The sequence below is a fragment of the Pristiophorus japonicus genome, chromosome 12 (genome assembly GCF_044704955.1).
Source record: "Pristiophorus japonicus isolate sPriJap1 chromosome 12, sPriJap1.hap1, whole genome shotgun sequence".
In the NCBI taxonomy this organism is placed as follows: Eukaryota; Metazoa; Chordata; class Chondrichthyes; family Pristiophoridae; genus Pristiophorus; species Pristiophorus japonicus.
The window spans coordinates 170,501,522-170,514,477 of NC_091988.1; the positions used below are offsets into that span (position 1 = coordinate 170,501,522).

A 12,956-nucleotide genomic window follows, 5' to 3' on the forward strand; every position below is an offset into this window, starting at 1 on the left:
CTCTTGTGCTGGTAGTCTCTTCCACGTATCCACTACTGTGTGAGGGAGGATGATTTGTTTCCAATCTGTCATCTCAATTGAGGCTTATTCATACTATACCTGTGCCTTACAGTTCTCTGCTCACAGCCCAAGTCATGTAGTCTGCTTACATCTGCACCATCAATACCTCTTCAGCATTTTTAAAGACCTGGATCATGTCACTTCTCATATTTCATCCCCACCCCCAAAACTCCAATTAAAACAAGTTCTGTTAACTTTGAACTTAGATCTATAACATTTAATTTTGATTCCTCCATCGCAGTAGAAAAGCACCTTATTTCCTCTACTACCACTCAGTGGAAATGCACAGTTCTGACAACCTCGTCTTGGGAGATTCTTTAATATTGTCTTTTTTTAATGAGGTCTGTCTTTCCCGGTGTCAGTTCCCTTCACATTCTTAGTCATTTTGCATCACTACTGCATTTATTATTTTGTATTATTTAGTGTGTGCATGTAATTCTTTTAATAATTTTTGCTTTCTTTAACAGGGCTGTCATTGTAGCTCATGTTTGCTTAGGCGGCAGTTTTTTCTGCCTTTTGTCGTGGATGCCAACCTTCTTCCATGATTTGTTTCCTGAATCTAAGGTGTGTTGTCTCTAGCCTGTGAATCATATCTAGCTCTTTATAAGATATAGTTTAATCCATTCATTATTATATTTTAGCAAAATTTCAGAACTTCGTGCTTATATGTGGCAATATACTATTTTCCCACAAAAACAAGATTTTCGAGGTGCATTTTCAAAATAGGTATGAACGCAGAATCAAATTCTGTGATTCTGTCCATTTTTCTGTGTAAACTGTAAATCTGAGGCCATGGTGATGAGGTTCTGAACTAGATCATCACACCAGGAGGAGGTGTACACCAGAGGCTTGGAAATTCCCCCATAGGGAGCATAAAAACCCAGGGCATGTGCTGCACATTTTATCACTTGTACAGAGTTACAGCAGCAGAGATTTGCCTGCTTTCTCAGTTGGGGAATGTTGCATGGTATAAGGAGAATCATGGAACAACCTGGTGCAAGATAAAAAAGCAAATGATTATTACAGACTCTGAGATTATGTATAAGTATTAATCTTTTGAGTCCTAAACTTTGCTACATCTTTCAAACGCTGGACATTTCTGGATGATACATTTCTAATTTTGGAAATGATGAAACTTCACACGTACTCTATTGGAGAACTGAGATTAAAGAGCACCAAAGGGTCACTTTATCCCCTTCAAGCACGTCTGTCTGTCTTCTATCTGTTGGTACAGTATATGCAGGCCATACACTTACTATTTTCAGCTTTTTCAGAAATGAAGAAATCTTACTCCTTTTTACAGTACCTGTACAGATCTTCTGCTAACATAACTGCTGAAAACTGGCAGCAAATTAGCTATTGTAAATATGGTAAAGTCACCTCTGACTTTTTGCAGACCAACCCAAGGGGCTGATATCAATGCCATTGTAAAGAGAAGCGGATTGCTTTTGTTACCCCTCATCAGTACAGCACTCTCCAGCCATTGGGTGAGTTAGTGGAGCAAGGGGAGGGAACACTTTATGGGCTGGATATTCGGGCCCTGTTAGCATCCCAGAGGGGCGGCAAGGGCGGCGGTAAGCACTTCCGGGCAGGCGGCCAGCACCGCGACGGGACTTTCGGTGCTGGTTTCGATGGGGCACGGAGCATTACCCCTGGAAGAGGTGAGCTGCTGTGCAATGCCCTTGGTTGCGACACTGGCTCTATTTTTAGCTACTGTCCAACCCTTAGCGCTCAGAGCGCCCTGCTGGGATTGCCTGTGAAAGTGGACGGTGTGAGCTGTAGCGGTCACAGTGAGATATGTGTGATTTTTTTTTTTTTTAGCGATTTATGTTGTGGTGGCGTGAGTTATTTATTAGGAATGTTTTTGGTGGGTTTTTTTCAGGGTGTTTTTTTGGATCCCTGGGCCTCTTACAGCGCTCCGAGACCGGCTGTTTAGCTCGGGATTATCGCTTGTACAGCCGGCCTAGCGCCCTAAGAGAGGTGTGTACCTTGCTTAGCGCTGCGCCCCACACTCTGGGCCCAACTGATGAATTTTGCTGACTGAGGCGTAAACTGTTCCTGGGCGCAAACTTCACCGTCCCGCCGCCATTACCGCTCTGAAATGTGCAGAGCCAAAAATCCAGCTCCTTTCCAACACAGGTGGCCTACAACTGATTTTTTTTAAAGTGACTTTTTTTGCCCTGTAGCTTTGCCAATGGCTGAAAAAAACCTCTCTCCAGCTCAGAGATCCCACCATCGATTCACTATTCACCACCGAGGGGAGATGGAAGGCTTGAGCCTTTCAGCCTGGGAGTGGTATTGTCTTTTTGTCGCTGCTTTCCCTCTTGCTGGGCTGAGTCTGTCGCATTTGAAGTTGTTTAGCCAAACCGATTGATGCAGTTCCCTGGAGAATAATAGGTATTTGCCCCATGTTGATTGTCAGGTGCCAAGAAGCAGCATTCATTTGTTAAGTTAATGTTTGATTGTATCTAATTTTGGAAGATGTCAGCACAGTACTCAAAGGCTTGCAGATCATACTCTGTGAGCACTGTGCTATGGAGCTGTAATTTAAATGCATTTGTACAGTGCATAGACAAATGATTTAACTCCTTTTGCTGCTGGCACCAGAGGGTAACTTTCCTACGTGACATTGCCAACATGGAGCCTTAGGCACATACTATACAAGATTTTGTGAACATTAATTGCAGCCGCACCTAATTTCCAGCGTATAGTCCCAGCAGGCAAGGCTCCCGGCCAGCGGTGTAAAGTCAACAAATTACCCATGATGGTTTGTGACGACTCACCAGACTCCTCATTGAGAATATTATCATTTCTGTTGGGCTTTCCTTTTTGATTCTGAGATGTAATCTCTCTTGCACTTCCTTTGTGATTTGAAAAGGGAATACATTAATATAAACAGGTGAGCAGCTGACAAAATAGGAGTTTTTATTTTATCGATTATAAACATCTTGGGCAATCAAATGCTGAGATTGAATGATTCAGCTAAGATTTTTGAGTTTAATTTGAAAAAGAAAGTTCTCATCGAGAGCTGACTGCATTCTGTCTTTGTCTTTCAGGGTTGGGTTTTCAATGTAGTTCCATGGGCTCTTGCAGTCCCATGTTCCTTATTTGGTGGCTTGCTATCTGATCATCTCATCCGCCTTGGTGAGAAACTAGTTCAACCCGACTCGCAGAAAGAAATGGAAAACAAAATCATCTTTAATTGAAAATAGTACAAGACTTATATTGATAGGTTTAGAGTTTTCATGGAATAATAGAATTGTGGCATTTAATCCCCCAAGCTCAATACAGGTATAAAAATGTGATTTGACTTGGTCAGCATAAATTGATAGCCCTAATTAAAAATGAATGAAATCATGTATCATTGGGCACTGTGTCATTGGAAGCACAAAGATTACTTGCACAAACCTATGATGAACCTGCATCCATCTTAATTCCCCTCCTTTTTAATATTATCTTCCTTTTGTGGGTCAACTGACTTTCAATCGAATTTTAACCGACTTTCCGAACACACAGCCCTGCTACTCTCACACTCCAAACCTCAACCCGATACCCTCCTTCACCGTGCTTCTATCCACACACCTGGCCCCTTCAGACACAGCTTGATCACCTCCTCAGGCTGTGCACAATGCCATGAGATATCACCGAGCAATCTTTGTATAGAACAACTTGCATTTCCTGAAACTTCCCAAGTCACTTTACAAAGGGGAACAATTGGACACGCAACAAGGATTACATAGTGCCATTTCTACATGTTTTGAAGGTTCCCTTGACATTTCCAAAATTCTTCGTGATGCACTTTAATGAACTGTAAGCATTTTAAAATTACCCTGAAACTATGGCAATTATTGTGATAAGCAGCTCTGATCTATTTCCGATTTACCTTGAAAAGATGATCCATTATAAGATGTAATAAATCATCTATAGATTCCTTAATTGGCTTCATCTGTAATTTGTTAGAATTGGTTATGGTAAGGTTTTGGTGTCATAAATGCTTTCATTTATTAGCAGCTCTATAAATCACTAAATTAAAAAAAAAAAGAAAAAACTGTATATGTTGAAAATCTGATGTAAAAAAACAAAAAGAAAGCCAAAGTTGTATTATATTCCTTTATTGAAATCAGTTGAAGTTGGCAAATGAAACATTCATGTAGGTTAGACATTTGTACAATTATTTGCCAACACTGATACTATAATATTTTGTATGTTATGATATTTACATTTTTGTATTTTTTCAGGATTTGACAATGCTAAGGTGCGTAAGTTAATGCAGGTATGACGACTGATGAATTTATTTAAAACATTTTTGAAATAGTTCAGTTATGTAAGAGAATAGAAACCAATTCCCGATCATTTTTTTTTAAACAGGTGATTGCCATGGGAGTATCCAGTATCTTTACCAAATTATTGTGTTACTCAGGCAGCTATTATCAAGCCTTACTATTTATATCTGCTACTTTTGGACTCCAGACATTCAGTCACAGGTAAGCTGAGATTGGTTGTGTTACATTTGCATGTCTTGGGCCATCTATTAGGTTCTACAATATATAGTACAAAACTATTTTAAGGTGTCAGCCTTAGCTTAGTGTTGGTGCTGTTGCCTCTGGATCAGAAGGTAATGGGTTCAAGCCTCTCTCCAGGGTAATCCCTCAGTACTGCACTGCCAGAGGTGCCGTCTTTCAAATGAGACATTAAACCCAGGTTCCGTCTCTCCTTTCAGTGGACGTAAACGATCTCATGGCACTATTCGAGGAAGTGCAGGGGAGTTCTTCTGGTATCCTGGCCAACATTTATCCTTTAACTAACACCTTACTTAGATGATCTGGCCATTTATTTCATTGCTTTTGTGGGACCTTGCAGGATGCAGATTTGCTGCTGTATTTGCCTGACAAAACAACAGTGACTGCACTTCAAAGGTCATTCATTGGCTGTCGTGAGGACATGAAAGGTGCTATGTAAGTGTAAGTCTTTCTCATAAAGTCATTACACTGAGACACTGTCTTTCTGATCGGGTGGATATGGAAGATTCCATGACACTAATTCCTCCTCAAGCAATGCCAGCAAAAACAGATTATTTGACCATTTATTTCAGTTGCTGTTTGTGGGATTTTGCTGTGTGCAATTTGGCTGCCACATAACAACAACTTCAAAAGTAATCCATTGGTTGTAAAGCACTTTAGGACTCCTGAGAATGTGATAAGGCTCTATATAAATGCGAGCTCACTTTTTTGTATAGATGATAGCAAATTGTATTAATATTCTAGTTTTTAAGATTGACTTGCCGAATAAATGATTAAATGGGCTTTCATCTGAACACTTGCAAGTTGTATTTATCTGATCTAGTGTTAGTGCTGCACAGAATTAAGTTTTACTTCTTGTAAAAATGTATTATGTAGAAAGTAATGTTCAAGTAGTTCACTGTACTTTCTGTTTGTTTTAACAGTGGGGTGTCTGTAAATGTTCAAGATTTAGCACCATCATGCGCTGGCTCACTTTTTGGTAAGTAACAGTTACAATTAAGTTTTGCATCGGTATAAAAACCCTTTACACAATGCCATGTTAACCAATATTTATATCAGAAGTTGACAGAAACACAGGGAGTTACATGCTAGCTCGATCAACAAATGATCATTAACCAGTCCCATAATTAGAGCAAGTTGACTAAGCTCATGATTAATATACTTTATTAGTACTTCTTGTTTTGTATTCTCTTTGTTCCCCTATTGTCGAAGTAGTCTTCCCCCGCCCCAGTGCAATGCGTCATTCGCCAGCTGGACGTGGTCGGGGCTTGCTCCCTCAGCCAGTGCTGCAAGTTGATTGCTCCCTTTGTTCTTTTTGCCTTTTGTGGGGAAAGGGCCTCATCATAGGCAGTGCCGAGGATAATTTGCTTCCACCTAAAAATGAGTTCTCAGGTGAATGAAGAGTCCAATGCAGGACCTACAGTCTCTGTCACAGGTGGGGCAAATGATGGTTGGAGTAACAGGTGGGTGGGGTGCCTGGGTTCCTTCCGCTGTCAACGCTTGGCTGAATCAATCATATTTATAGTACTTGCCGAGTTTCGATTTTTCACTGATACCTGCTTTAGACTTCGATCAGTCATCATGCATGACTGAGTGATCGTAATGGCCCTGTTCAAGTCCAACTTCTCCATCGCCAGTAGTTTACGGAAGATCGCCTCGTGATTGATGCCGATTATAAAGAAGTCCCGTAGCATGTCTGCCAACACAGCCCCGAACTTACACGGTATCGCTAGACGTCTCAGGTCGGCAAAGAAGCAGTCGCATTCTGGCCCTCTGAGCGAACGTGCATGTAAAATCTGTATCTCGAGATGATGATGCCTTCGTCTGGCTTAAAGTGGTCCTGTACCAGTGTACACAATTCTTCATACTTCTACTCTGTTGGACTCACAGGCAGGAGTAGATTCTTTATCAGACCATAAATTTTTGGACTGCAAACCGTGAGGAACACCGCCCAGCGCCGATCTGCGACGCTGACCTCCTCCATTTTGTTGGCCACGAAGAACTGGCTCAAACAGCTCACAAAGTCTGCCCAATCATCTCCTTCCACAAATCGCTCCAACAATCCAATTGTGCTCATTTTTGCATGCAAAGGTTCTTGTTGCCTTGTCGCCAAATGTTGTGTATGCAATAACTGTTAGACAGAGTACTGTTTAACTCCAAGAGGTATGACTTTGACTCTGCTTTATTAAGGCCCAAAGTGACTAATATACAAAATGGCTGGCCTTTTATACTTGGGCTGCACACACGTGTGTGCAGCCCAATGGCCTCCCAACAGTGAGACCATCTAGTGGCTCGTGATCCCAAAAGTACATACATGACAATCACTCTGGTACAAAGCATGGAGGAGCACATGACACTGCACCACTCTATCCAGACCTAAAACATGAATCAGGCATTAGAATGACTGCCTGTAGCTGATGGTGGACTCCCTCATTATTAACAGCATGTGTGGAATCTACCAAACATCAGTTTATTTGTGCTAATATCTAAAAGCTATAATTCTACAAAAATTCCTACACACAGGATAGCTGTTAGAACCAGGAAAACTAAAATGAATAACTGGAGGCAAGATATGATGTAGAGAGCTTGCAGTGATAGAGCGAATGTGAGTTTTGAGGATTATTCTGGATTTTAAGATTTTTCTATCTGCACCAAGTGAATTCATTCTAGTTTACTGCCCAAGGTCAGCTCTAAAACTCCTGTTAAGTGAACTTTTGTCCAGTTTACACCTCTGCAGCATGTCAAACCTATACACAAACCAAATGGCAGCAATTACTAATGTGAAATTGTAAAAATGGTAGTTTTCCCCCCAAACATTAAACATGCATGAGAAATTATGGGACAGTGAATTTTTACTAACATCTCCATGGGAATTCCTTGTAAAGTGTACATTCCTGCTGAATGGTTAAATAGGTTATTTACTTGTTCTATGATCTGTATTAATCTTATTTAATTAAGCTTCTTGAAGAGTACATTTAATGTATGTGAATCTTTAACTTTTGTTTTATCAATCACATAGGTATAATGAACACTGGTGGAGCTTTAGTCGGTTAGTATGTTTTTTTTACTTTTACATTTGGGTTAGCACAGTGTGTGCATGTTTGGTTTGTATGCAATCTTTATCTTTAAACCCACAAAAGTATCTGCTGTAATTTATTCAGACAAAAGCTGTATTATGTAATGGCTTGATCCACCCATCTCTACAGCTGTGGAATTTGACCTCTTAAGCACTCAAATGACTTTGCTCCTTATATCTCTCGACAAGAATTACGTAGAATCTACAGCACAGAAACAGGCCATTCGGCCCAACTGGTCTATGCCAGTGTTTATGCTCCACACAAGCTTCCTCCCACTCCTAATGACCTCTTCCACCCTTTCACTATATCCTCTGTATAAAGAAATGCCTCCTAAATTCTTCATTTGATCTTTTAGTAGCTATCATATTTATAGTCCCTTGTTCTGGACTCACCGACAAGTCGAAACAGTTTCTACATGTTCACCCTATTGAACCCCTTCATAAATTGAAAGAACTTTGTCGGGTCTCCTCTTAGTTTTTTTCTTTTCCAGAAATAGAGCGCCAGCCTGTATTGGATTTTATGTTGAATACTCTGTTTCTGCCCTCAGTATTAACATGAAAACTTTCTAGACTAAGCACATTAAAGTAAAGTCATGTTGTGTTGGGAGCTACTGAAAATCAATTTTATAATGGCCTGTAATTTGAGGCCCCTAAGGCGAAGCACATGTGCGAAAACCCAGAACTTGCGATCTGTAGTAATAATTTTCTTGACACATTCAATGCATCCGAGGGAAAATGGCATCCGTGGGCGGCGAGTTGGGCTATTTGCCCAATTTCTGCACAGCGAATCCCCGTGAAATTCTTACTCCTGGTAAAAACAGGCCAAGAGTTTTAAAAAACATAGAAATACATTTTTATCAATCATTTTATACATTAAAAATCCTGTGCAATAAGGTATGTTTATTTTTAGCTCCTTTAAAACATTTAAATGTATTTTTCAGAAATAAAATTTTGTTTTAAATATTTAATTAAATGGTATTTTAATTTTTTAATACGCAATTTTTAAATTTATTTATTTGATGTTTAGACGTATTTTGGGGGTATTCCCATTCATGCTCATGGGGGGCCCAAGACACGAATCCCCATACCTCCCAGATACCAGGTACACGGGCGTTTTATTTGCGAATTGGAGGCATTTTCCCACGGGCAGCCTCCGACTGCAAATTCAGGGCCAATGTGTGTGTTTATATACATACTATGACTGCCCAAGTAACCGACTGCAAAACACTCTCGCCATGTGATGCTGTAGTAATGCCCGGAGTATTTTAGCGAGCTAACATCATGCTCCTTCCCTTCTGTCACATGATAAACTCTGCCAACAGCCTGAAAGACAGCTGGTCTGCTGTGGAGATATTCAAAGAAAAGTTTGGAACAACTTTTTAGAAAACTCACTTAACGTCTGCATTAATTAGTAATTTTCTTCCAAAATGATAGCTTCTGAATGTTCTTTTTGAATGTTCTTATGGCATTTTACTGATGTGATACCCACATGGTGTATTCATATATTGGCTTTGTACCACATTCCCAGACATTTGCAACTCCATAGATGGCAAGATAAAATTCAGTCGATGCCCTTTTACATAAATCTTTATCAGTTTTAGAGGGAATTTTAAGTGATACATACTCTACCTGAATTTATGATATTTGAAGAGTGGCACTGAGGAGCTACTCTGTTTCTAAGCATAAACAGATGGCCCACAACTCAGATAGTGGAAAAAAAATGGGGGTGGTGCAGGAAAAAGAAATGTAGGCTTCATTTCTATTGTATTTAATATTTTTCTGTTGGGATGACCTACTGAAGTTATCAGGCAAGGAACAGCACTTGTATGGATACTTGATAGACCCATGTTCTGCTGTTGGGTGCACAATATTTTACGGCAATCAGGGTGGGTGCTCTGTGCATGCACTCCTGTGCAGAACTCTATTCACTGACCTTTACACTGCAATGTTTGTGGATTGTAGATGGGATCATGGGATCCTTGTAAAATGTTTATTTTCTACTGTTAGGAAAATTCCCTGGCAGCCACATGAATCGTATGGAAACTTTTTTAGATTTGATGTTGTACTGGACTGCAGATATACTGCACCTGATCTAAAACTACCTCCTGGAGATGGACTCTCACCTCATGATTTTAATGCACACGGGAGTCAGATCACTAACTTGACTACCGGTTTTGCATTGATGCATGTGAAAATCATGTCCCATTGATGCAGAACCAACAGCTAAGTGGTGTGTCAGATTTGTATTGAGTAGGGCTACTACATATGCTTCCTCCCCACAGACACCAACATTGTTAATTTTACTTTTTTTTTCATTGCAGGGGTTGCTTTAGTGTACTTTGCAGGTTACCTCATAGAAACCTCAGGATCCTGGCCGTCAGTTTTCAACTTGATCAGCATAGTCAACACATTTGGCCTTTCTGTCTTCGTCATCTTTGGTCAGGCAATACGGGTAGACATTTAAGCAATGATTTCAAACCAAATTGAATTCTTAACTTACTGAACACAATCTTGAAGAATAAAGAATATACTTTTGAAATATTAATGTTCTAAATAGGTTCGAGGAACTGTAAATCTTATTATTGTACTTTGTTTATAAACAAGTTGCTGCTGAAATCCTGTTTCAAACAAAAGCAGTACTTAAATATGCACAAAAATGTTTACGCTATTTTTAGTGATTATTTTATTAGGGAGATACTATTTTTAAATGGATAGAATATTTATGAATGTAAAAATATAAACAAAAGAAAATAAAACGAATGTTATTTGTGGCTTGTCAGTAAAATGAGATACAAATCAGGTATTCTTAAAGGAGGGTTCCAATTAATGGAGAACCAAGCTTAACTGCGAGAAAATTGTAGCTGACCTAGGCTTTGAACCTTTCATTGGCCCTGAATTTGTGGTCGGTATGACTGTGAACTGGCAGCGTACGCCACCATACTGCCTATAAACTGACGTCAATTCCAGGATTTGGCACATGCCCATGTGGAAATCCCAAAGTTGCGGTCTGTCAATGACAGTTCTGAACTTTCTGCGCTGTGCGCCCCCCTCCCCTCCCTGCAGAGCCGGCAATCAGTGAAATTTCGTTAATCATTGAAACTGACGGAACCGTTGGCTCATCCGCAGTAATTACGCTGTTAAATTCCCCACTAAAAGTTAGACCCAAAGAAATTGGGTGTAACTGGGGTTTAAACAGCGTATTGACTGCTAAACAAAGGCTAAGGGCCTGAAAAACTCATTTTAATTTTGGGGTATGAAATTTGTTTATTTTAATAAAAAATTACATTTTTAAAGAAACTTTTCAAAAACAAATTTCTATATTTTTTGAGTTTGTGCATCTTTATTTCACGTTTGCCTTTTCCCCATGTGAGAGCCCCAATTTTTTTTTTCTCTCTAACTATTTTAAAAATTTAGATTTTTAAGGGCTTACTCACTTCCTTGTTCACTGTGTGAGAACTCTGCCTTTTGATTGGCTGCTTAGACAACCAGTTGACCTCTCAGCAGCTCGAACAAGGGGATCCCCATTAAGTTCCGTTGAATTGAAATTAATTGAAGGTCCGAAAACCCGAAGTTCATGACACAGCGATTGCGAGATCCTTGTGTGAGCGTACTTCGGGGCCAGCAGCGGACACCTTCGCTTCGCTGCTGACTGCAAATTCAGGACCATTATATAAGTAAGTAATATAAGATCAACAATAGTCTTCATTTCTAAGTCTTATAACTTACAGGTATCCATTTTAACATTCCAATTCCTCGAGTAATAACAGCATACTCTTCAGTTCATTGCTGCAGAGGTCTTACACTTGTGTGATACTGTTCATTCTTATCTTAGTCGGTTATTTCCACAGCTCAGACCAAATTTCAAAACCCAAAGGTCTAAAATGTAATTATGTAGTTGTTTATTATTATTAAAGGCCTGTATATTCCATATGTTGTGCATTGTTGATTGCAAATCTCTATGTCAGTTGCCTTTTATTAGTTTTGTGGCTAAGAGTGACTGGTTTAAACTAAGCTGCATTCAACTATTCAAGTCGCGTTCTTACTGATGCTTGCAAGAGGTATGTTCTGACTGTCAGCTTATCAACTACGTGAAGTACAGTTTCATTCCGGTTTATGTGTTCCCTATCTGGTGTATCAGTGTGCTAATGGAAAATTGGGCATCTGTTTTCATGACTTTTAACATTTTCAAAAAATGCACAATTTATAAAACTTATTTTGGCAGGCTTCCTCTTTCTGCCATCTGTAGTTAGCTTTTATATTGTGAGCAACAAATGCACACGGGAGAGCTTCAAATTAAATCCAATTATAATGTCTATCTGATTACTTCATAAGATAAGAATGATTAATTTAATAATTCTGCAAAACTTGTATTAATAAATGCTTGTATATTTAGAAATGAAATGTTTTACGTTTAAAATTTATATATCATTACATAATTAGTCAACTGTAAGTTGCACTGCAAATCTCAGATGATTAAATAATAAATGATGCTTAATTTCTAAATCATGGGCTCTGCGGGATAAACAGTTCTCTTTGAGCCGAGTTAAAAAACTTTGAACTACAGTTGTTTTATACAAACTTTATTGCCATAAATATTTTATCTCAACATGTTATCTTCTGTTTTGCTGGATGTAGAGCCCTCTCTGTCTCATGACCTGTTTATTAAAATTTACAAATGTTAAATTTGTAATTGTTAATTTGAAATCTCAGTGTAAAGCATTGCTTAAAGAGTGAGTCGAGTCAGCTCATTTTCCTGCCTTGAAACGTTGCACAGAAGGAGGTAAATCTGGTCAGTCTTGTCTGTGCTGAATACAGGCCCCTCTGGGGGGGCGGATTTTACACAGCCCCATTTTCCTGCTTCACCACATACCCCTTTATTATCCAGTATCTTTTCGAATGCTGTCATTTTTAGCACTGATCACTATTACTGCTTTTCACTCTGTCTGATTAGGGCTTAATAATAATCGGTACCTTGTATTTCAAAATCTGATGTAAAGTTACTCATCACTAACTGAATCAGGATGCTGGGGCATCCATTGATACTTGCCCTTGATATCTAACATTTCACAGCACACAAAAACCACCAGAAACAAGTTCCTGAGACATCTGTTCTTACAGTTCCTGCACCATGGTGTTATATCACCTAATATACTCAAAGAAAAGATGCACTCCGTACAATGCTGGCATATATAATAAATTTCAACTTCAAAATACTGGTGTATTATTTTACTATCTGCTCAGATTGGGTGTAGTGTCCTTCTGCTGGAGTGAAGGGAGCAAAATATGTTTGGCATCAATGG

At 39.3% G+C, this 12,956-nt stretch overlaps 1 protein-coding gene across 1 annotated transcript in view; it reads left to right on the plus strand.

Annotated features, from left to right (window-relative positions):
- Positions 1 to 12,339, plus strand: part of slc17a9b (solute carrier family 17 member 9b) — a 42,239-nt gene extending 29,900 nt beyond the window's left edge. Inside the window, exons 7-13 of the mRNA XM_070896146.1 lie at positions 528 to 624; positions 3,117 to 3,204; positions 4,299 to 4,333; positions 4,429 to 4,544; positions 5,504 to 5,559; positions 7,600 to 7,629; positions 9,978 to 12,339. Coding sequence (XP_070752247.1) covers positions 528 to 624; positions 3,117 to 3,204; positions 4,299 to 4,333; positions 4,429 to 4,544; positions 5,504 to 5,559; positions 7,600 to 7,629; positions 9,978 to 10,120 — 565 coding nt within the window. The 3' untranslated portion in view covers positions 10,121 to 12,339. The remainder of the gene's footprint in view (positions 1 to 527; positions 625 to 3,116; positions 3,205 to 4,298; positions 4,334 to 4,428; positions 4,545 to 5,503; positions 5,560 to 7,599; positions 7,630 to 9,977) is intronic.
- Positions 12,340 to 12,956: the final 617 nt, after the last annotated feature.